We start from the raw sequence: 23876 nt of genomic DNA, 5'->3' as shown, positions 1-23876 counted from the left end.
GCTAATCTCCCGAGTATATTTTTTCATTGGTTTATAAGGAGAGTGAAACAGAAATGGAGAGAAAGAGAGGAACATGGATGTGAGAGAAAAACATGGATGGATTGCCTCCTGCACCAGCCCCAGTCAGGGGAGGAGCCTGCAAGCAAGGCAAGTGCCCTTGACCAGAATCCACAGGCCCACGCTCTATCCACTGAGCCTCACCAGCCAGGACTCCTTATTTAAATGATGGAGGTTCCCCCAATTTAAGAGGCTGGAAACAGGGCTTTTGCACACAAACAGCAGGGAAGTTAAGGGAAATGTGTGGCTTCTGGAGGCAGCTGTGTGCTTGTGAGAGTGGCAGCAGGTTTGAGATGGAGGCTGTGACCACAGCGTCCAGCCCAGCCTCTCCTGCCTCCTCACATGTAGAGGTTCCAGTTTTGTGGAGGATCTGATTGAGGCAAATAACAAGGAGAATCTTTCAGTCTTACAATAAAAGTAACATCCAAGGCACATTCTTATTCCCAAACCCCAGAAAGGCAACATGGCCCAGGGCGGGTAAAGGAGAGCGAGCGGAAGCCCCATCCATGTGCCTCTGGGGGAGAACCCCTGGGTCCTCACCAAAACCACAAGGAAGGAGGACTCTCAATCTTGGAAGCTGCCCCCAAAGGAATGGGGTCAGAGTGATGGTTCCCATGAAAGGAGGGGGTGGAGGGGGTCAGGACAGGACCCCTTGTGGCCAGCATCCTTGAGTCCTTTTCCATCGGGTGTTGCCCCAAGAATGACAAGGTCAGGCATGCAGCCCAGGGTCCCAGCTGCACCTTATACGCAGACTCCATGCAAATGGGGCTCTCTTCCTGCTCATAAAAGGGGGCCCGGCCCGGCATGTAGGGGAGACACCCAGAGCCCAAGCGCCTGAGACAGGACCCCAGCGGCTCCACCATGGACTTGGTGCCAAGCTGCGTTTTCCTCCTGATCATTTCTCAAGGTCGTTCTCAGGAGTGGGGAGCACTGAGACCTGTGCCTGTGCCTGTTGTTGCTTCCATGTGATTCTCAGACCACCTTGTGTCTCTGTGTTTGCAGGTGTCCAGTGTGAGGTGCAGCTGGTGGAGTCTGGGGGAGGCCTGGTGCAGCCTGGGGGGTCTCTTAGACTCTCCTGTGCAGCCTCTGGATTCACCTTCAGTAGCTACTGGATGCACTGGGTCCGCCAGGCTCCAGGGAAGGGGCTGGAGTGGGTCGCACTCATTAGTGGTCCTAGTGGTAGTACCATAAACTATGCCGCCTCAGTGAAGGGCCACTTCACCATCTCCAGAGACAACGCCAAGAACTCGCTGTATCTGCAAATGAGCAGCCTGAGAGCCGAGGACACCGCCATGTATTACTGTGCAAGAAACACAGTGAGGGGAAGTCAGTGTGAGCCCAGACACAAACCTCCCTGAGGAGACAGCAGGGCTGGCCTGCAGGGAGCGTCCGGGACACCAGGGGGCGCTCAGGACCAGCAAACCCAGGGTCCTAGCTCAGAGGCTGTCCCTGGAGGGTTGAGCAAGCTTCCTATTGGGGTCAATGCTTTCTTCCCTCCTAGTGTCCCTGGGGCAGTTCCTCTTCCTTCTTTGTGTCTTTAATTAGATTCTCTGCAGGAAAAAAGCAGGAAGTGGCTGTGTGTCAGATCTGGTTGACTTCTCATCTGTGTCCTTCCTGTCACCAAGTCCCTGATGGTCGCTCTCTGCGTTGACAAGAAAAACAGTTTAGGGATTCCTGTCCCCTAACTGAGAGCAAAGTCCCCCACCCTCCATGCAGTGCTGAGCGGGAAACATGGCATCCAGGCCCCAAACCTCACCTGAGGGTGATCAGCCCCTGGCTCTGCCCCAAGAGGAGCCCTTTTGGGGCAGTTAGCCACTTTCCTCTCACTACATGGCTCCACATGGAGGTGTAGGATCCGACCCCTGTGGACACTGCCCCTCTGTGGGCCTGTGAGGTGGACCAAGCTCCTGGGGAATCCTGGGACGGAGGCACTAAGGAGGCCCAGTGAAGGGCCCTGTCACAGCCCTCCTGAGCCCTGTTCCCTGTGGGTCTCAGAACCTGGTCCCAGGGGACGTGTCCCAACACCAGTCCTGCTTCCCGTGGTGAACCACCTGCATCCTGAGAACCTGCTGAAGGGAGACATGGTCCCACCCACCTCTGCTGTGCCTCCAGCTCCGCAGACACCACCCCATCCTCACCCTCTGTCCTCTGCCGCCTACAATCTCAGCCCATGGGGCCTGCACAGGATGTCCCGTGTGGATGTGTCTGCCCTTTCCTTCCCCTCTGGCAGGTATGCCTTAAATGAACCCTGACTTTACCCCCTCATGCCCATCTCCTGTGCCAGGCCCTCCCTGAGACACCAGGGCCTATGCCACTCAGGTGGCCTGCTGATTCCATGTGAAGTGCCCACATGTGCTGTCGGGCCCTGGAGGCCCCACTGTGTTCGGTGGAGACACAGCTGAGCACTTAGCTCAGAGCACCTCCAACAACTCACATTTGTGCTGAGGGAACCTCCAGGGGCCTGTCAGCTGCAAGGCACCATGGTGGATGAGCCCGAGACCAAGGGGGTCAGAAGGTAGTCAGGGAAGAGCTGGGCCTAGTCATCTATAATGTTGCCAACATCTCGCTGACCAGAGCCCAGGTACACAGGGAATTCTGTGAATCCTAAAAGAGCAGGGACAACTGGGACAGCATGGCTCAGAGTTTGAGCGATGACCATGTGGTCACTGTTGGATCCCCAGTCAATGCACATGTCTGGGATGCAGGCAACATCCCCAGTATGGGGTATGCAGGAGGCAGGCAATTAATTATTTTTTCTCATCATTGATATTTCTATATCTCTTTCCCTCTCCCTCTCTGATATCAGTTGTAAATGTTTAAATCAATAATAAATACATAAAAATTTTGCAGGTTTGATTTCCAGTAGAATCTATGTGAGAGGCAACTGGTAAATATTTTTCTCTCACATCAATGCTTCTCTCCATTTTCTTTTCTTTCCCTCTAACAATCAATGAAAATATCCTCAAAGGATGATTAAAAAAGGAAGAACTATATCTACATATGTATTTGAGTCTATATCTATATCTACATCTACACCTAAACCTATATCTATTCTATATCTATATCTATATCTATATGGATATCTATATCTATATCTATATCTATATCTATATCTATATCTATTCTATATCTATTCTATATCTATATATCTATATCTATATCTATATCTATATCTATATCTATATCTGTATCTGTATCTATATCTATATCTATATGGATATCTATATGGATATCTATATCTATATCTATATCTATATCTATATCTATATCTATATCTATATCATCTATCTATCCACATGGGAGCAGAGGCACATTGATTTTATCCCTAAGGAGTCACTAATTGTGCCCATATCCTATTTCCTTGACCACCTCCTGCAGCATAGCCCCTGGTGTGGAAGGAGAGGTCCCTGGGCACGGTGAACAGGACCCCAAGGAGGGCCTGGTTCTCTGAGGGCACAGTCAGCACTTCCTTCCAGGAGAAGCCCCAGAGACAAGGACCTCCCTCACCTCTTGCTCTTTATATGTGCAGACAACTCTCATATGCAAATGCCCACACGGCCACCAGACACACACACACAGAGATGGCGTCCACTTAAATGCAGGGCCTCCTCACCCTGGAGAATACTTTCTGGGGGACGAGGACCTCACCTGCAAGACATGACTCCCATGTGGATCTTCCTCTTCCTGCTGTCAGCTCCCAGATGTGAGTGACTCTGGGCTTAGACGTGAGGAGATGGGAACCCTGCATCTGAGCCCAGGACTCACTGTGTTCTCTCTGTCCCAGGTGTCCTGTCCCAGGTGCAGCTGTGGGAGTCAGGCCCAGGACTGGTGAAGCCCTCGCAAACCCTCTCCCTCACCAGCTCTGTCTCTGGATTCTCCATCACAACCAGTGGTTACCTCTGGAACTGGATCCTCCAGCCCCCGGGAAAGGGTCTGGAGTGGATTGGGGGCATATGGTATGATGGAGACATTAACTTCAGTCCCTCTCTCAAGAGCCGAACCTCCATCTCCAGAGACACGTCCAAGAACCAGTTCTCCCTGCAGCTGAGCTCCATGACCACCGAGGACACGGCCATGCATTAGTGTGTGAGAGACACAGTGAGAGGAAGTCGGTGTGAGCCCAGGCACTAACCTCCCTGAGGGAAACAGCTGGGCTAGGCTACCGGGGACACCAGGGGGCGCTCAGGACACCAGGGGGCACTGGGGATCAGCATAGGGCCCAGACCAAGAGCAGATGGGGAGTTAAATAAAGATACCATTTCCTGCTCTGTCTTAAATGAATTTTGCACAAAGACTCAGCCACAGAGCTCACAGAAAGCCCTGGCCTAGGTCTAGTTTTAGGGATTGTATTTGTGAACAAAAAGGGGGCTCTGTCCTAAATCTCACAAAACTCAGTGACTGACAGGACCCTCACAGGAGGCTCTGATCGCACATCCTCCCCGGGCAGTCCTGGGGGTGGGCACGCCCAGGCCTCTGACTTCTTTACTAAAAGGCTCATCTTTGCCTTAAGCACCCCGTCCATTGTTCCTGTGCATCTGGGTTAACACACCTGACATCAGCATGACCGCCCTCAGGAGAGCACGTCCTGGCCATCTGTGTTTCCACTTTGGAGACTTACCTATTAGGCCCTTTTCCTATTTTTCTATTGTGTTGTTGTCTTCCTTTTGTTAAGTTGTATGAGTTCCCTATATGACAGAGGAATTTTTAGGGGAGAAAATGACAAGTTAAGGAATTTCTAGGAATTTTAGAATTTAAGGGGACCATGGAAGAAGCACAGGGCTGCAGAGCAGCAGAAGGTTCAATTCCATAGAATGAGGGAGCTGGGAACAGCAAGGTCTATATTTTCAAAATGAAGGGAAGGAAGCCCCTCATCCAGGAGAAGAAAGTCCAAAGGGAATAGAAAAACAATGGAGAAGATGGAGGAAGAAAAATGACTCCCAGCAGGAAGGTAAGGAGGGAGAGAGTGTGAGAGCGCAAGGAAGTGATAGAGGAGCATGTGGACGTGTGTGGTGTGTGTGTGTATGAGCTAGGGACAGTTAGATTCTGCAGGTCTTCTAAGGGGCTGCTAAACCGGGCAGTCTTAGACGGCGGAGCCCCGCTCCCTGTGCGGACACTCCTGGGCGGCCTGCATGGCCAGCCGAACCACCATCTCCAGAGATACATCCAAGAACCAGTTATCCCCGCAGCTGAGCTCCGTGACCATCGAGGACACGGCCATGTATTACTGTGCAAGAGACACAGTGAGAGGAAGTCAGTGTGAGCCGAGCCAGCCGTGGGCAAACTATGGCCCGTGGGCCACATCAGGACCGTTTGAAATGAATAAAACTAAAAAATAAGACTGTACCCTTTTATGTAATGATGTTTACTTTGAATTTATATTAGTTCACACAAACACTCCATCCATGCTTTTGTTCCGGCCCTCCGGTCCAGTTTAAGAACCCATTGTGGCCCTTGAGTCAAAAAGTTTGCCCACCCCTGGCCCAGACAATAACCTCCCTGCAGAAAGATCTCTGACCGCCAGGGGGTGCTCAGGGTCCCTCAACACAAGGACCATCCCAGCAGCAGGTGCAGTTGGAGGTCTGGGCTGTTCCTGTGTGGTTTCCTCTTCATGTCACAGTTTCCCTCAGGGAACCTCTGGATCCTGATTCTTCGCTGATGTCTGAGTCTCTGAGTGAGAAAGTCTGTTGTAAAGAGAGACAACTTCCTCCTGTGAACAAAAGGCAAAGAGTCTCTTTCATGCACACTTGGGCCATAATGAGTTTTATCCTCAAATCTTCTGACCCACGTCACCTGAATCTAAAAAGAGGCTCTAATGACTCAACAGTGAAGCTCCCCCTGAATGCTGGACCGTGGGCCCCACATGTGTGTGAACCCAAAGCTGCAGAAGAAGGACCCACAGGGTGACAGTCCTGGTCTTTTCCTCATGCTCACAGCACCCAGAGGAGTGGACACCGTGCAGAAGCAGAGGCACAGCAGCTGGTGCAGATGTTCATGACACACACTCACACCAAGGGGACGTGGGGTGGTTATTATGCTCCTGATTGAAACCCCTGAGAAGCACAGGAAAGATCACTCAGCAAGTCAGACCTGCTTGGATGGAGACTGGAAAGGAGAGGGCGCAGGGCTTTTATTTTGGCGAGGTGGTGGGGGAGAGGGAGGAATTCTGTTTGCAGGGACTTGTGTGGTTTCAATCTCCCAATAACTTCTACAAAGAAAACTACACTCTCCTCCCTCAAGCCTGGCAGTACTTTCTCTGTGGCCCCTGCAGTCCCATGACAAAGTGAGCTGCCTCATGAACCACCTCCTCCTCAAGGCCCTGCCACCAGCTGGGCAGCCGCCACCAATTCGCCACTGCCATCCCCTCTTGGTCCTCACGTTGCCATGGGCCAGAGCAGTACTAAGAGCTTCCAGAGACCTCACTTCTCCCTCCAGGCAGCTGTCAGGCCCAGTTGGCAGCAGCAGAGAAAGGAACTGGGCAAGAGGAGGCGGATCTGCTGGAAAAGCTCCAGCCCCCAGCCCCTAGGTCCATAGTGCCTGTGCACGGGAATGGACCAGCTGGTGCAGCAGCAGCTGGTGCTTCTGAACCCCGGGAACCTGGTTGGCCTGAACCCCTGCGCCCTCCCCCTCTGGCCGATGCTGCTGGACTCCAGCCTGCAAGCACCTCTGAGAGAAAGCTGCCCTCGAGTTCCGAGTTCTGCCCACTGCCAGACAGTCCAGTTCCTCCCCGTATGTTTCTGGGTGCCCAGAGACTTCCCAGAACTGGAGTTCAGAGCAGTTGGGGGCTTGAGACTCCCTCCTGATTCAAAAAGACAGCCGCATCCTCAGTTGCCAGGCCTGGCCGCGTGCACCTCCGTACCTCTGCACTTTACATCCGCACCTCCTCTGAGTCTCAGTGTGCTTTTCTCTTTCCTTATAGTTGTAGAATTTCCACTCAGCCAGCCTTCCTGTGGTTCTGGATGATGTCAGTTTTGTCTTTTAGTTGTATTTTTGAAGTTGTTTTGGGAGGCAGCAATTTCCAGTGTTTACCTATGCCACCATCTTGGTTTCTCTCCCATTTTGACATTTTAATTTCTTTATCCTTGAGCATGCAAGCTAAAAATTTGCAATGATGTTTTTGCCTTTTACTTGAATTCTTCCCCATTATAACCTGGCTTGAAATAAAAGACATTCCTGCCCACTTACGGCTTGTGACATGCAAAACTTTGCACGGGCTTTGTATGCAGTGATTTTCCTACCGTTTTTGGTGCAATCACCACCTTCCCAGTGAACTTTCTTCATTTTTCACTCCGGTGAATCTTCTTCTGCATGTCCTTTTTTTGAGGCACCAGATGTGAATGCCACATTCATTTTCTGATGGGGATCAGGGTCTGGAGAAGGGCCTGAGGCACAAATGAATATACTAGGAAAGAAAGATAAATTTAGAAGGCATGAGGGAGCCAGACAGAGACCTTAATATCTAGCTGAGGGGCTCTCTGAAACCATGGACCCATCATCTTTTATTTACTTGAATACACATTTGCCCCTTAGGAATGCAAACAGGCATATCAATGGTAAAGTGTGGTAAACAGTAAAAGGATTATCAGGTTAGGGGATTGCCTTCAGCCATTCCGCCAAAAGCAGGGCAATATTATGCTGATTTTCAGCCTTTGCTGGATATCAAAGTCCATTAGCCTTCCAGTGGACTTCTTGCATAATTATGCTAGCTACTTGTTGGTCTTAGCCTCTGGCAGGGCAACAGTCATGTGAACCCAAAGCTAGAGAAGAAGGATCCCAGGTGTTCAAGGTCATTGCATTGTCATCATACTCACAGCACTGAGAGTAGCTGACACCAGACAGAGGCAGCTGGACCCCCAGAAGCTTGGTCCAGATGTCCAGGATGACCACGAATACCCACACCAAGGGACATGAGATGTTTATTATGCACGTAGTTGAAATCTCTGGGAAGCGCAGGAAAGGCCCTACAGGATGACAGAGCTGCTTTGATGGAGCCAGGAAAGTGGACTCACTCAGGCATTTTATTTGTCGAGGTGATGGGAGAGGGGAGCAGGCCTAAGCCATCACAAGGAAACCCCCTGAGTGCTCCCAGACTGTGTGAGAGAGCAAGCCGGGCTGAGAGACCTTCCCCTCCACTGCCAGTGTATGAATTTTCCTGCACCAGGCCTCCAGTTTAAAATATAAGTGATTCTAAATGGTGCACAAGCATAATCACTGCTTTCATTTCTAATCTTTTCTCCAAGTTAAAACATGATTATCTCTGAAGTTATTAGCTCGGGGTCTGTGCAATATGCAATGGGCTGGCATAAGGGAAGAGTTTTCACAGTGTATTATCCTATATAATAAAAGCTTAATATGCTAAGTGTCCGGTCGACTGGTCAGCTGTTCAGTCAATAAATCAAAGTATCATATGCTAATGATCAGCTAGGGCTGCTCAACTGCTCGCTATGATGTGCAATGACCACCAGGGAGAAGACGCTCCAACCAGTAGGTTAGCTTGCTGCTGGAGTCCAGCTGATCAGGACTGAGAGAGATGGTCCATATATGCCCTGGAGCCCTCCCACAGTCCCTCCTCAGCTGGCCAAGCTCGCACATCACTCCCTGGCCCTGATCATGCACTGGTGGGGTTTCTTGGCCTGACCTGCACCCTCTCACAATCTGGGACCCCTTGGGGGATGTCGGACTGCCAGTGATGGCTCAATCCATCAGGACAGGCTGAGGGACCCTACTAGTGCACAAATTAGTGCACTGGGTCTCTAGCAACACAATAAAAGTTTTCCAACATCAAGAATCAAGGGTCACCGTAACCAGTTTGGCTCAGTGGATAGAGTGTTGGCCTGTGGACTGAAGGATCCCAGGTTCAATTCTGGTCAAGGGTATGTACCTTGGTTGCGGGCACATCCCCAGTGGGGGGGGGGGGTGTGAAGGAGGTGGCTGATCAATGTGTCTCTCTCATTGATGTTTCTGACTCTCTATCTCTCTCCCTTCCTCTCTGTAAAAAATCAATAAAATATATATATTTTTAAAAAGAATCAAGGGTCTCCCTTTTCCTTGTGCTTTGGTGGTAGTTACTCATATCACAGTGAATACAGACCTCAGTCCCTCTACTTATAATGAAAAGGCTGCCTCACATGCAAATTTCTGTTCAAGCTCCAGGGTACATCATCTCCTGTGCTGTGCAAGATCACAGCTCTCTCCTCACACAGGGCTGAGGTCTCTGGGAAGGCAGAGCTGTGGTCTAGAAGAAGATGAGGCTACTGGGTCTTCTCCTGTGCCTGCTGACAGCCCCCCAAGGTGAGGGTCTCAGGGGTCAGGCAGGGGTCATGGGATGGCTGTGACTGCAGGTGACTGACAGGACTGATGCTCCTTGTCCCCAGGTGTCCTGTCCCAGGTGCAGCTCCAGGAGTCGGGCCCAGGACTGGTGAAGCCCTCGCAGACCCTCTCCCTCACCTGCACTGTCTCTGGATTCTCCATCACAACCAGGGGTTACTGCTGGGGCTGGATCCGCCAGCCTCCAGGGAAGGGGCTGGATTTGATCGGGTACATATGTAGTAGTGGGAACACTTACTACAGCCCCTCGCTCAAGAGCCGAACCTCCATCTCCAGAGACACGTCCAAGAACCAGTTCTCCCTGCAGCTGAGCTCCGTGACTACCAAGGACACGGCCGTATATTACTGTGCAAGAGGCACAGTGAGGGGAAGTCAGTGTGAGCCCAGACACTAACCTCCCTGCAGGAAGGTCTCTGACCACCAGAGGCGCTCAGGGTCCCTCAACACAAGGACCATCCCAGCAGCAGGTGTAGTTGGAGGTCTGGGCTGGTTCCTGTGTGGTTTCCCCTTCATGTCACAGTTTCCCTCAGGGAACCTCTGGATCCTGATTCTTTGCTGACGTCTGAGTCTCTGAGTGAGAAAGTCTGTTGTAAAGAGAGACAACTTTCTCCTATGAACAAAAGGCAGAGGGTCTCTTTCATGCACACTTGGGCCATAATGAGTTTTATCCTCAAATCTGCTGACCCACGTCACCTGAATCTAACAAGAGGCTCCAATGACTCAACAGTGCAGCTCCCCTGAATGCTGGACCGTGGGCCCCACATGTGTGTGACCCCAAAGCTACAGAAGAAGGACCCACAGGGTGACAGTCCTTGTCTTGTCCTCATGCTCACAGCACGCAGAGGAGTGGACACCATGCAGAAGCAGAGGCACAGCAGCTGGTACAGATGTTCATGACACACACACACACCAAGGGGCCGTGGGATGGTTATTATGCTCCTGATTGAAACCCCTAAGAACCACAGGAAAGATCACTCAGCAAGTCAGACCTGCTGGATGGAGACTAGAAAGGAGACGGGCGCAGGGCTTTCATTTTGGGGAGGTGGTAGGGGAGGGGGAGGAATTCTGCCTCCAGGGACTTGTGCGGTTTCAATCTCCCAATCTTCTACAAAGAAAACTATGCCCTCCTCCCTTGCACCTGTGCACTCCTTTCCCTGTGTCCCCTGCAGTCCCAAGCCCAGGTGAGCTGCCCCAAGGACCACCCTCTCCTCAAGGCCCTGCTACCAGCTGGGCAGCCGCCACAGCCTCTCAGCTGCTGTCCACTCTTGGGTCCTCACGTTGCCATGGGTCAGAGCAGGACCAAGCGCTTCAAGAGACCTCAGTTCTCCCTCCAGGGACTGTCAGACCCAGTTGGCAGCAGCACAGAAAGGGACTGAGTAAGAAGAGGCGGAGCTGCCCTAATCGGTTTGGCTCAGTGGATAGAGCTTTGGCCTGAGGACTGAATGGTCTCAGGTTCGATTCTGATCAAGGGCATGTGCCTTGGTTGAGGTCAAATCCCCAGTAAGGATTGTGCAGGAGGCAGCTGACAGATGTTTCTAGCTCTCTATCCCTCTCCCTTCCTCTCTGTAAAAAAAATCAATAAAATATATTTTTTAAAAAAAAGAGGAGGCGGAGCTGCAAGTAAAGCTCCAGCCCCCAGTGCCCAAGTCCCCAGTGGGAATGCTTGTGGCTGCCCCAGCTGGTGCAGCAGCAGCTGGTGCAACTGGACTTGGGGGACCTGGGGGACCTGAACTCCTGCGCCCTCCACCTCAGGCCACTGCTGCTGGACCCCAGCCTGGAGGTGAGGGGGAGGTGGCGGTACCTCAGGAGTCTCAGTCCTTTGGAGGCTTTGAGGTTTGCGAGGACATGGTGGCTGCGGATCCCATGACCCGGGTCGCACTGCTCCCAGAGGGCAGCGCTGCTGGGTTCAGACACGGGGCCTCCATGGAGGAGAAAGAGCAGAACAGAAACACTGTGAGAACGTGGCCGTGAGGCCACAGGCGCTGAGGAAGGTGTGTGAGTGCAGTGATGGCGCAGCGTCTGTGCTCAGCACAGAGGGCGTTTGAAGGTGGTGGGACCGTGTTTGGGTGGGTTTCCCCCAGGGCACCTGGCTGCTGCAGGAGCATGTTGTCTGTGGGCAGTCCCTGGCGTCCCCCAGAGCTACTGGAAGCGCTCAGGGCGCAGCATGGAGCGCGCTGAGGCCGCATGCTGTCTCCTGAGGGGTCCCTGGAGCATGTCCTGTGGGAGACGCTGGGGGCGGCGCAGTGTGGAATCCAAAGGACATGGTTTTGTTCAAGAGCCAAGCAGAAATCATAAGCGCCTCCCAAGGGCGCATCCTGAGGGCACAGCAGACCCGCTGCAGGTCCACTCCGGGAACCATGCTGGGGCCGTCGGGCCTCGGGCTAGAACAGGGAAGCAGGGGTGGATGGAGGAGGACTTGTCCCCTTTCTCAGGGGGCACCGAGGGCCAGCTCCCTCCCCATTTTTTCCCCCGAAAATTCCGGGCGACCAGCACTCCCCAAAAATTGTGGCCACAGGAGATGGTTGCAAGGTGGCTGTGGTCGACCAGATGTCCAGGACCAGACTTGGTCTCAGACGGGGGGGGGGGGGGGAGAGAGAGAGAGAGAGAGAGAGAGAGAGAGAGAGAGATCCTCCTGTTCACTATGCTGGCATCCAGTACCCGCGTTGCTCTCTCCCATCTCCATGTCATCCCTAATCTTCCCTCCTTAACTTCAAATGCACAAAACCAGCTGCAAACGATTATTCTCCAGAGCATTTGAGGTCTTGCTGCCCAACAGTTGTCAACACTTTGGCTGTAATAAAATCTTATAAAACATTCTCTCCATGTTTGGACAGTCCTTACATCAACGTGTTGTCTTTACTTCATTTACCACATACGTTCATACACATTACTTCCCCGTGTGGAGAGGGAGGTGCACACAATTATTAAAAACCTGCTACCTCCACATGATGGTGGTGGTGATTCTAAAGAGTTCACACTCTTTGGTGTGGGGATGATGCACAAACACTGGACCTGTTAGCTTTTATTCGACTTACATACACATTTTTGCCCTCAGTTGGACACAGCAATCTGGTAGTAGACAGACTATCTTTAAGGTCAGTGAATATTAGTAAAGATTTATTTTGAGGCTCTTAGGTCAGGAAATTGCTTCGAGCCACCACTATCTCTCCAGTACAATCTGTGCGTGGATTTAGCCCTTATAAAAGCTGAAGGTTCATCAGCCTTCAGAGTTCTTTGTTGCACTTTCATGATAGTGTTTGACAATGGAAAGCTTCCAGCAGGCATGTTAATCTATCACAGCATTTTCTGAGCCTCCATGTTATAGGTGTTTTACTGGCTCCACCTTCACCTTAATCATGTCTGCAGGACAGAGAAGACCGCCCACACTTCCCTCCTTGCTCCTTTGGTGGGTTTACAGGAGCTATTAGAACACACTGTGTTTGATAAGCTTCCCCAAGTCATGCACTGCTCCCTGACCTCTGTGTGTCTCCCCTGGTTCCCTCCTGATTAAAGGGCTCTGGTGACTACAGAACCTTTCAACGCTCAGGAATGGGACTTGGTGAAACCACAAGTTGGTTCTTTGTAAACATAAAAAAGATTGATGAATCATTAGCCAGACTCATCAGGAAACAAGGAGAGGGGACCAAAATAAAGTCAGAAATGAACATCTAGTAACAACTGACACCCCAGAAATAGAAAGTATTGTAATAAAGTGCTATGAACAATTATATGCCAACAAGCTGGACAATATGGATGAAATGCGCAAATTCCTAGGAAAACACAGTACCCCAGAAGTGAAATAGGAAGAATCAGAATACCTGAAAAGGCCAATAACAACTGAGGAAATAGAAGCTGGAATCCAAAAACGCCCAGAAAAAAAAAAAGTTCTGGTCTGAATGCCTTCACAGGGGAGTTTTACCAAACATCCAAAGAAGAACTAACACCTCTACTCCCCAAATTATTCAAAAAAAATCCAGAGGAAGGAACACTTCCAAACTCTTTTCACGAGCCCAGCATTATCCTAATTCCAAAACCAGGTGACGCTCCTAAGAAAGAGAACTACAGGCCAATATCCCTGATGAACCCAGACGCTAAAATCCTCAAAAAATATTATCAAATTGGATACTGCAATGAATCCCATGACCAAATGGGATTCATCCAGGGATGCAAGGCTGGTACAATATTCACAAATCAATACACATGATACATCACATAAACAAACTGAAAGACATAAATAACATGACCATATCTATAAATTCAGAAAAAGCATTCGACAAAACCCAGCACCACTTTTGATAAATACTCTCAGCAAAGTAGGAGAAGACAGTTCATATCTCAACACAATAAAGGACACATATAACAGACCCACAGCCAGAGTCATACTCAATGAGCAAAACCATAAACCATTCCCCCTAAGAAACAGAACAGAACAGAAATGCCCACTTTCTTTTTTTTTTAATTAAATCTTTATTGTTCAGATTATTACATTTGTTCCTCTTTTTCCCCCCCATAACTCCCCTCCTCCCAGTTCCCGCCTCACCCTCTGCCCTCACTCCCCACCCACTGTCCTCATCCATAGGTGCACGATTCTTGTCCAGTCTCTTCCCGAATCTCCCACACCCCTTTCCCCCCCCAAGAATAGTCAGTCCATTCCCTTTCTATGTCCCTTATTCTATTATAATCACCAGTTCATTCTGTTCATCAGATTATTTATTCACTTGATTCTTAGATTCACTTGTTGATAGATGCATATTTGTTGTTCATAATTTGTATCTTTACCTTTTTCTTCCTCTTCCCCTTCTTAAAGGATACATTTCAGCATTTCATATAATCCTGGTTTGGTGGTGATGAACTCCTTTAGCTTTTCCTTATCTGTGAAGCTCTTTATCTGACCTTCAATTCTGAATGATAGCTTTGCTGGATAAAGTAATCTTGGTTGTAGGTTCTTGCTATTCATCATTTTGAATATTTCTTGCCATTCCCTTCTGGCCTGCAAAGTTTCTGTTGAGAAATCAGCTGACAGTCGTATGGGTATTCCCTTGTAGGTAACTGAGTTTCTTTCTCTTGCTATTTTTAAGATTCTCTTTTTGTCTTTTGCTCTTGGCATTTTAATTATGATGTGTCTTGGTGTGGTCCTCTTTGGATTCCTTTTGTTTGGGGTTCTCCGCGCTTCTTGGACCTGTAAGTCCATTTCTTTCACCAGGTGGGGGAAGTTTTCTGTCATTATTTCTTCAAATAGGTTTTCAATATCTTGCTCTCTCTCATCTTCTGGCACCCCTATAATTCTGATGTTGGTACGCTTGAAGCTGTCCCAGAGGCTCCTTACACTATCCTCGCATTTTTGGATTCTTTTTTCATTTTGCTTTTCCGGTTGGGTGTTTTTTGCTTCCTCGCATTTCAAATCATTGACTTGATTCTTGCGCTCCTCTGGTCTGCTGTCGGGAGTCTGTATAATATTCATTGTTTCAGTCCGTGTATGCTTAATTTCTAGTTGGTTCCCCAACATAACATGGAGGATCTCATTAGTTTTGTTGTAGATCTCATTAAGTTTATCGGCGGCTTCTAAACAGTTCTTGAGAGACCTTAAAAGTGTGGTTCTGAACTCTATATCTTCCTTTGAGAATTTTGTCTTGTTTCTTTGTCTCCGCATTTTGTTATGCTTCCTTGGTGCACCCCCTAGTGGTCTTTGTTCGCAGTCTTATAGTTAAACCTTGATTGTTGTAGCTAATCCCAGGGAGGGTTTGACCTCCAGGCCAAGTGGCTATGAGAATCAGCTGTGTCAGCAGTGAGAGAACTTCTGTCCTCTAGGGAGGTGCTAATTTAGCCTTTGCCTGAGGCTATCCAGCAAATGCCTCTGTGCAGGGCTTGGGTAGGGCGGGTCGCACAGGATCAACAGGGTGGGCCGGAGAGAGCAGTTATGGCGGCTCTCAGTCCTGTCCCCAGGGACTCTGCCTCTCTGAGTCCCAGCACCCGCTGCAAAGCTGGGAGAGAAAGCTGCACTCGCTCTGACCGAAGCCAGACAGTCCCGTTTGAGTCTGGGTCCCTAAAGACTCGCCTGTATCTGGAGCTCAGAGTCTGCGACTCCCTCCCGATTGAAAACAACAACCAAGCCCTCCGCCGCCAGCCCGCTCTGCGCACTCCACACCTCAGAATTTGACTTCAGCACTGCGCCTCCTCTGAGTGTCCGTATGCGTTTCTCTTTCCTCCTAGTTGTAGGACTTCCACTCAGCCAGCGTTCCTGTGGTTCTGGGTGATGTCCCTTCCGTCTTTTAGTTTTACTTTTGAAGTAGTTGTTCAAAGCAGCAAACTCCGGCGTTAACCTATGCTGCCATCTTGGTTCTCTAGAAATGCCCACTTTCACCTCTCTTATTCAACATAGTACTGAAAGTCCTAGCCACAGCAATGAAACATGAAGAAGAATTAAAAGGCATCCAAAATGGAAAGGAGGATGTAAAAATCATTATTTATAGAAGACATGATATTGTACATAGAAAACCGACAGTCTCCACAAAAAACACACACCTAGATTTAATAAATGAATTCTGCAATGTAGTAGGATACAAAATTTACACCCAATGGTACTTTTATGCACCAATAATGAATTCTCAGAAAGGGAAACCATCCCTAGCCTGTTTAGCTCAGTGGATAGAGCATCAGCCTGTGGACTGAGTGGTCCCAGGATTGATTCTGGCCAAAGGCACATGCCCAGGTTGCGGCGCGATCCCAACTAGGGGGCGTGCAGGAGACAGCCAACCAATGATTCTCTCTCATCATTGATGTTTCCATCTCTCCCGCTCCCTACCTCTCTGAAATCAATAAAAAAATACATTTAAAGGAAGAAAGACAGAAAGACCAAACCAAAAATCCCATTTACCATGGCATCAAAAAATTATAATACTTAAGAATAAACTTAACCAAGGTAAAAGACTTATACTAAGGAAAATACAGGATGTTGAATAAAGAGATAGAGGAAGATATAAGCTTGTGGAAAAATATACGGTCATCATGGATTGGCGGAATTAACATCATTAAAATGTCCATAATACCCAAAGCTCTCTACAGATTCAATGTAATCCCTATTAAAATAGCAACAGCATATTTCACAGATCTACAACAAATACTCCAAAAATTTATGTGGAACCAAAAAAACAGCCCATTTAGCAACAGTAATCTTGAGAAAGAAGAACAAAGGTGGAGGGATAACAATACAAGATATCGAATTATACTCCAAAGCCATACTAATCAAAATAGCCTGGTACTGGCACAAAAACAGGCATATACATCAATGGAACAGAACAGAGAACCCAGGAATCTACCCAAGCCTTTATGCTCAACTAATATTTGACAAAGGAGGCAAGAGCATACAATAGAGTCACAACAGTCCCTTCAATAAATATTGTTGGGAAAATTGGACAGATAAACGTGCAAAAAAAATGAAACAGTACACAAACATATACCATACACAGGATTAAACTCAAAATGGTTAAAAGACCTAAATGTGAGTAGGGAAACCATAAAAATCCTAGAAGAAACCATGGGCAGCAAAATCACAGACATCTCTTGAAGCAGGGGGTCCCGCAGGGGTGAGGCGAACAGAGTCCTAATGAAGCATGTCCGACTCCGGATACCAGATTCAGTGACGCAGATCTGAGTTTATTGTGTAAGTGCAGCAACATATATAACATTCCAGAACAATCAGAAGTTTACACCATCGTTAGGGCAACCAATGGTAGGAAAGATCAGGGTACTATGTAGGGGCTCTAGGGTGCTTACTCAGGTGGGCGCTGCCACTTCCCGGTGTGCTGAGGAAGCTTGTATAGGCGGAGTGCGCTCACGCCATTGCATCCGCCATTGCACTGAGATAAATCTCCTTAGCTCTTCCCACATCTCCCCCTTCTTTTCCTATTAGTGCCTGCTGGACGTGTATGATCATGGCTTGCTGGGCACTTAGCTTATTGAACATGTTGTATAAACAGTGAAATAAATAATACTATTCCTATGACGAATCCTACTATCATGACACCCCAAATGAGGAGGTTGGCTGGGTTTAACCAGGAAGTTAGACGGCTGAGGGCATCACTTAAGAAACTAAACTCAATGGGTTTCACTCAGGTATTACTGAATGAGGTACTAGGTATATCCACCCTTGTCCCAGGGAAGTTCCATTATCTAGAGTCCACTTAAGGAGGTTAGGGCTACTACTATCAGCCCATACCGTCCCATTCTATGGCAATGAGTCCAGTTCCACTCCATCACAGGGTAAGCCCACAGAGCAGTCAGACACTTGGACAGCTGGGAATTGTAGGCTGTCAGCGCTGACAGGCATGAGCACCCCTGGATGAGGTATGGCCGCCCATACATGTTGTGCTCACGCCTGAGAGTTCACTGCTATGATGGCACACATTAATAGGAATAATGTCCCTTCTGAAGGATTGCCTTCTGGTGCCATGTGTGCAGCTTGTTCCTGTAGATTCTTGATGTCTCCCCAGGTAATGTTGTGGTCTCATCAATGTCTTGGTTGCCTCCACCATCGGGGCTGGTTGTCCTCTATGGTCAGGTCCTCCATTTCCTCTACCGGGGGTGATGGTGGTGGTGTTCTACGGCTCATTGCTCGTGGTGCAGGGTTTGATGTTACGGGCAGGAATCCACGCGGGATTTTTCTCACCTTCTGGAAAATCACAATCAAACCCTCTCCCTTGGGTTAAGAGTGGCGCGGGGCCCTTCCAAGCCCCAGTTAGTGAATCTCTCCACCGGACCAAGGGGAGAGGTGTTGGTACGTCTGAGACCCGCCCCCCCCCAATGTTTGAAAATGGGAGGAAGACCATCGGGGGCAAAATGAAAATAATTGAGAGTTAATAAGGCCTGTTGTAATAGTTGTTAGGGCGTGCCTGTATTTCCCCCTTCTTTTTCTTTTTGAATCTGGGTTTCTAGTTCTTTGTTTTGTTGTTCTATTATGGCTTGTCCCTGTGGGTTGTATGGTATGCCAGTAACGTGCTTGATGTTATGTTTCATGAGGAATTGCTGAAAAGCCTCGCTAGTGTAGCAGGGGCCATTATCTGTTTTAATTTTCCAAGGGAAGCCTAATGTTAAAAATGCTCCCTTGAGGATTGCTATTGTGTGGCGAGTCTTTGCACCTGTGTGAGCTGAGCATATGTGGCCCCAGAGCAAGTGTCAATGATTACATGTATATGTTTGAGCCTACCAAAGCTTGGAATATGGGTCACATCTGCTTGCCATAAGGCATTGAGTTGGAGCCCCCGGGGGTTGACCCCTTGTGGCTGGAGGGGGCCTAAAAGCAATAGGGGGCCGCAGGTTTTGCATGCCTGTATGAAATGCTCGCAGCTAGAGAGGGTTAAATGAGGAAATAGCTTGTGCAAGCTAGTTGCCCTCTATCTCTGGATTGTTTTTCCTTTTGTCTTCATGGCTGGAATTTCCTTATAATTTCTCTCTGTTGCATGAATTCACATGGTCTTGGAGTTGTTTTCTGAAAATATATAAACGTATTCTTGACCAAAGTTTAATAAAGGAAACTTTACTTGGGGTTCTACTTATTTTTGCTTAAATGAATTTCCTTTGGCTTATGTTGACACCACGTAGGTTTTTCATAGGTGTCTTGCTGTTAGCATTATAAATGAAAAAATTAATTTTCAAGTAAAAATATTAAAGCATTTAAGGCATTTACTTAAAAGGTTATTATTTCACTACCCCCCCTTTTTTATTTTTTAATATTAGGAGGTTTTTGGAAATTTTTTAGTGTAGCCTTGATAAATTTTAATTTTTTGTATAAAAATATGACTGCTTTAGGTTTATAGTATGTTAAGCAATTTATCTATGAAATGAAAATTTTGGTTATAATATGCTGTTATAAAATGTTAAAAATTGCCGAAACCGGTTTGGCTCAGTGGATAGAGCGTCGGCCTGCGGACTGAAAGGTCCCAGGTTCGATTCTGGTCAAGGGCATGTACCTGGGTTGTGGGCACATCCCCAGTAGGAGATGTGCAGGAGGCAGCTGATCGATGTTTCTCTCTCATCGATGTTTCTAACTCTCTATCTCTCTCCCTTCCTCTCTGTAAAAAATCAATAAAATATATTTAAAAAAAAAATGTTAAAAATTATTAATGAGCTTCTGTTATTTTAAATTATATCTTAAAATTCTACTGCTGTATTTTAAGAAATATTATATAAAATAACTTGTTTTGCCCTTTCTTAGAGGTAAAAACTCAAGATATATATTTATTAATTTTTATTTGATAAAGCTTTCTATGTGATTTCAAACACATTAAATTGGCTTTATTTAAAAATCCTTTAAGAAGAGAGAATAAACTTTTGAAAATATTTCAGGGCCCATGAAATATTTCAAAGTCATTCCTTGGTTATAGTACTTTTTATAATTATTAAGAGATATTAATTAAATTAAAACTGACAAGATTTTCTTTTTATACTTTAGGCATTTAGTTACCACAATTATAATTTTTTTCCAATTTAATTTAACTAGAACTGTAAACTTTTAGCTGCCAAGTTAAACATTCAGCATTTCTTTAGATTAATAAGAGTAGGTGCTTGCTTTCCTGTGTAATCTTAAGTATATTTAGTATTTAGTATTGGAAGGGTTAAAGAGAAGAAAACTGGACAGAGATAAGTTTGTTTTGCTTGCTGGGGGGCTGGGGGGGTGACTCCTTGAGACCCGCATACCTTAGATAAGCAAAAACCAATAAAGAACTCTCTCTCCATGCTCTCCATGGCAACGGTCTCTCTCTCTCTCTTTTTTTCTGTTCATTCTCTGCATTAACCATTTGGATATCGGGAATATTGTTGCAGATCCTGTGGCATTTGCTGAAGCTGTGGGGTTAACATTCACAGGAAAGATTCCAGGGGTCTCTAGCCCTAAAGACTTCTTTGCTCTATCTCTCTGGCTACACAAAGATTGATATATCCCCTTCCATGGATTATCATCCGTGTTCCCCACGAAAGGATTACTTGGGGGCCGCTGGGAAGTTAAACTTTTTGTTTGCTCTGAGAGGGGAGCGAGGGAGTGACTCCGGCAGGAAGCCTCCTGGTGAGACTCCCCTGCTTTAACCTCACTTGAGGTTTTTTCTGTCTTAGTTTCAGCCTTCCTTGAGCTTTGAGAAACTACTTTTGGCTTGTTGAAAACAGCCCAGGAATGTGCGGGGGCAGAGGGCTCTGGAGGGGAATAGGGATGTAAAGGGTCTTCTGTTCCCCTGCCAGCACCGCTGGATATCCCAGGGCTTTTGTAGCTCCCTTTCTGTTACCTTTACTCAATGCTCTGTAACAACGCATGGGGAGAAGGTTTCCCATCTTTACAGAGGGGCACTCACCGACCTGACGATTTCTTGCCGGGGTCCCTGTTCTCAGCGCCAGAACGAAGCAGGGGGTCCTGCGGGGGTGAGGCCGACGGAGTCCTAACGAAGCATGCCCGACTCCAGAGACCAGGTTCAGTGACGCAGATCTGAGTTTATTGTGTAAGTGCAGCAACATATATAAGATTCCAGAACAATCAGAAGTTTACACCATCCTTAGGGCAACCAATGGTAGGAAAGATAAGGGTACTATATAGGGGCCCTAGGGTGCTTACTCAGACAGGCGCTGCCACTTCCCGGTGTGCCGAGGAAGCTTGTATAGGCAGAGTGCGCTCACGCCATTGCATCCGCCATTGCACTGAGATAAATCTCCTGAGCTCTTCCCACAATCTCTCATAGCAATGTGTTTACAGATACATCTCTAAGGACAAAGTAAACTAAGGAGAAAATAAAAAAAAATAGGAATACATTAAAATAAAAAGTGCACAGCAAAAGAAACCATCAACAAAATGAAAATGGAGCCCACAGTATGGGAGGACATATTTGGCAAGGATCCATGTGATAAAGGGTTAATATCCAAAATGTATAAGAAACCCATACAACTTAACCAAAGAAGAGTAACAGGGTGACCAGGCTGGCAGGGGGGTTAGTGAGGGATGACTACACAACTGAACAGCAGGCTGTGTGGGGTGACCAGGGTGGCAAGGGGGTTAGTGTGGGATGACCAAATGACTGAAGAGCAGGCTGAGTGCGGAAACCAGGCTGGCCGGAGGGTTATTAAGGGATGACCAAATTACTGAACAGCATGCTGCAAGGGCTGACCAAGCTGGATGGGGGCCAAGAGTGGTGAGCCGGCCTGCAGGGTGGCACTGAGAGATGACCAGAACAGCAGGGGGAGCAGTAAGAGGCAACCAGGTCAGAGGGAGGGGGCAGTTAGGGGCAACCAGACCAGCAGGGGGGCAGTTGGGGGCAGTTAGGCTGCCAGGAGGGCAGTAAGGGGTGACCAGGGCAGCAGGGGGGGGGCAGGTAGGAGCAACCAGGCAGGCAGGTAGGTGAGCAATTAGGTGCCCGTGGTCCAGGATTGTGAAAGGGATGTAAGACTGCCAGTTTAGGCTCCATGCCCAGAATCAGGCCTAAACCTACAGTTGGATATCCCAAGAGGGGTCCCAGATTGGAGAGGGTGCAGTGCAGGCTGGGCTGAGGGGACCCCCCCACACACACACTCACGCACGAATTTTGTGCACCAGGCCTCTAGTAAAAGTATAATTTCAAGAAAAAGAATAAATACTGGGACTCTCAGAATCCCACTGAACATGGTCCCTGTGTCATCCATTTTCACTCAGGTGGGGTCAAGACCTCAGCTATGAAATACTCTGCCTCATGAATATACAAAAGAGAGGAGGTAGACCAGGTTAAATATGGGTAATCTGTGCCCTGAGGGCATCACCCACAGCCACACCCTCCCCTACAGAAGTGCTCACAGCACAGCCCTCAGCATGGACTGGAGATGGAGAAACTTCCTCCTGGTGGTCATGGTGACGGGTAAGGGGCCCCTGTCCTGGGTTATGGAAGGTCCAGGGAGAGTCAAGGGAGATTCCACTAACTCCTGTCTCCTCCCCACAGGTGTCCACTCCCAGGTGCAGCTGGTGCATTCTGGGGCTGAGGTGAGGAAGCTTGGGGCCTCTGTGAAGGTCTCCTGCAAGGCTTCTGGATACACCTTCACCAGTTACTGCATGCACTGGGTGCGACAAGCCCCACGACAGGGGCTTCAGTGGGTGGGGAGGGTTTACCCTGGCAATGGAGACACAAACTACGCACAGAAGTTCCAAGGCAGAGTCTCCATAACTGGAGACACGTCCACGAGCACAGCCTGCATGGAGCTCAGCAGCCTGAGAGCTGAGGACACGGCCGTGTATTATTGTGCAAGAGACACAGTGAGGGGAAGTCAGTGTGAGCCCAGACACTAACCTTCCTGAGAAGTCAGCAAGGCTGTGCTCCAGGGGGCGCTCAGGACACCAGGGGGCACAAGAATGCAGCCCCAGGAGCAGGAGCAGAGGGATTTGGGGAAGGAAGGGCCTTCCTGTTGGGTGGAGGGATTTCCTCTCAAGCTCTCAGCTGCCTCCAGGGACAGCTCCTGCTCTTTCTCTGAGGCTCTAATTTCCCACTTTCTCACTGCAGACCCCAGAGGATGGGGTAACACTGCTGCTGGCAGATGACATGTGGGCAGTGATGGGGACTCTCCCCAACATGATACTGTACATAGAAAACCCGAAGGACTCGACCAAAAACTGCTAGATTTAAGGAAAGAATTCAGCAGTGTGGAAGGTTACAAAATTAACACCCAGAAATCAATGGTACTTTTATGCACCAATAATGAATTCTCAGAAAGAGAAACCAAACCAACAATCCCATTTATCAGTACATCAAAAAATTATGATAATTAAGAATAAACTTAACCAAGCAGGTAAAAGGCTTGTACTCAGAAAAATACAGGATGTTGAATAAAGAGATAGAGGAAGATATAAACAAGTGGAAAACTATACCAGGATTATGGATTGGTAGAATTAACATCATTAAAACGTCCATATTACCCAAAGCACGCTTCAGATTCAATGTAATCCCTATTAAAATAGCATCAGCATATTTCACAGATCTACAACAAAAATTTATATGGAACCAAAAAAATCCCCAATTACAAGAGCAATCTTGAGGAAGAAAGACAAAGGTGGAGGGATCACAATATCAAATATCGAATTATACTCCAAAGCTATAGTAATCAAAACAGCCTGGTACAGGTGCAAGAACAGGCCTATACATCAATGGAACAGAACAGAGAACGCAGACATCTACCCAAGCCATTACACTCAATTAATATTTGACAAAGGAGGCAAGGGCATACAATGCAGTCACAACAGTCCCTTCAATAAATATTGTTCTGAAAATTGCACAGATAAACGTACAAAAAATATGAAACAATACACGAACATACACCATACACAGGATTAAACTCAAAATGGTTAAAAGACCTAAATGTGAGTAGGGAAACCATAAAATTCCTAGAAGAAACCATGGGCAGCAAAATCTCAGACATCTCTCATAGCAATGTGTTTACAGATACATCTCCCAGGACAAAGGAAACTAAGGAGAAAATAAACAAATGGGAATACATCAAAATAA

General features: G+C 47.9%; 2 gene segments (V, D, J or C); both read left to right on the top strand.

The window, feature by feature from the left end:
- LOC132225683 (immunoglobulin heavy variable 1-46-like) overlaps positions 1-23876 on the top strand; it is a 46438-nt gene that overhangs the window by 6059 nt on the left and 16503 nt on the right.
- LOC132225732 (immunoglobulin heavy variable 3-48-like) lies at positions 880-6458 on the top strand. The segment is given in 4 exon segments: positions 880-964; positions 1060-1365; positions 3842-4013; positions 6371-6458. Coding segments are annotated over 4 exon segments (612 nt in total).

This window comes from Myotis daubentonii (genome assembly GCF_963259705.1).
Source record: "Myotis daubentonii chromosome 1 unlocalized genomic scaffold, mMyoDau2.1 SUPER_1_unloc_1, whole genome shotgun sequence".
NCBI classification, from domain to species: domain Eukaryota; kingdom Metazoa; phylum Chordata; class Mammalia; order Chiroptera; family Vespertilionidae; genus Myotis; species Myotis daubentonii.
This window is presented reverse-complemented; position numbering and strand designations above follow the sequence as displayed.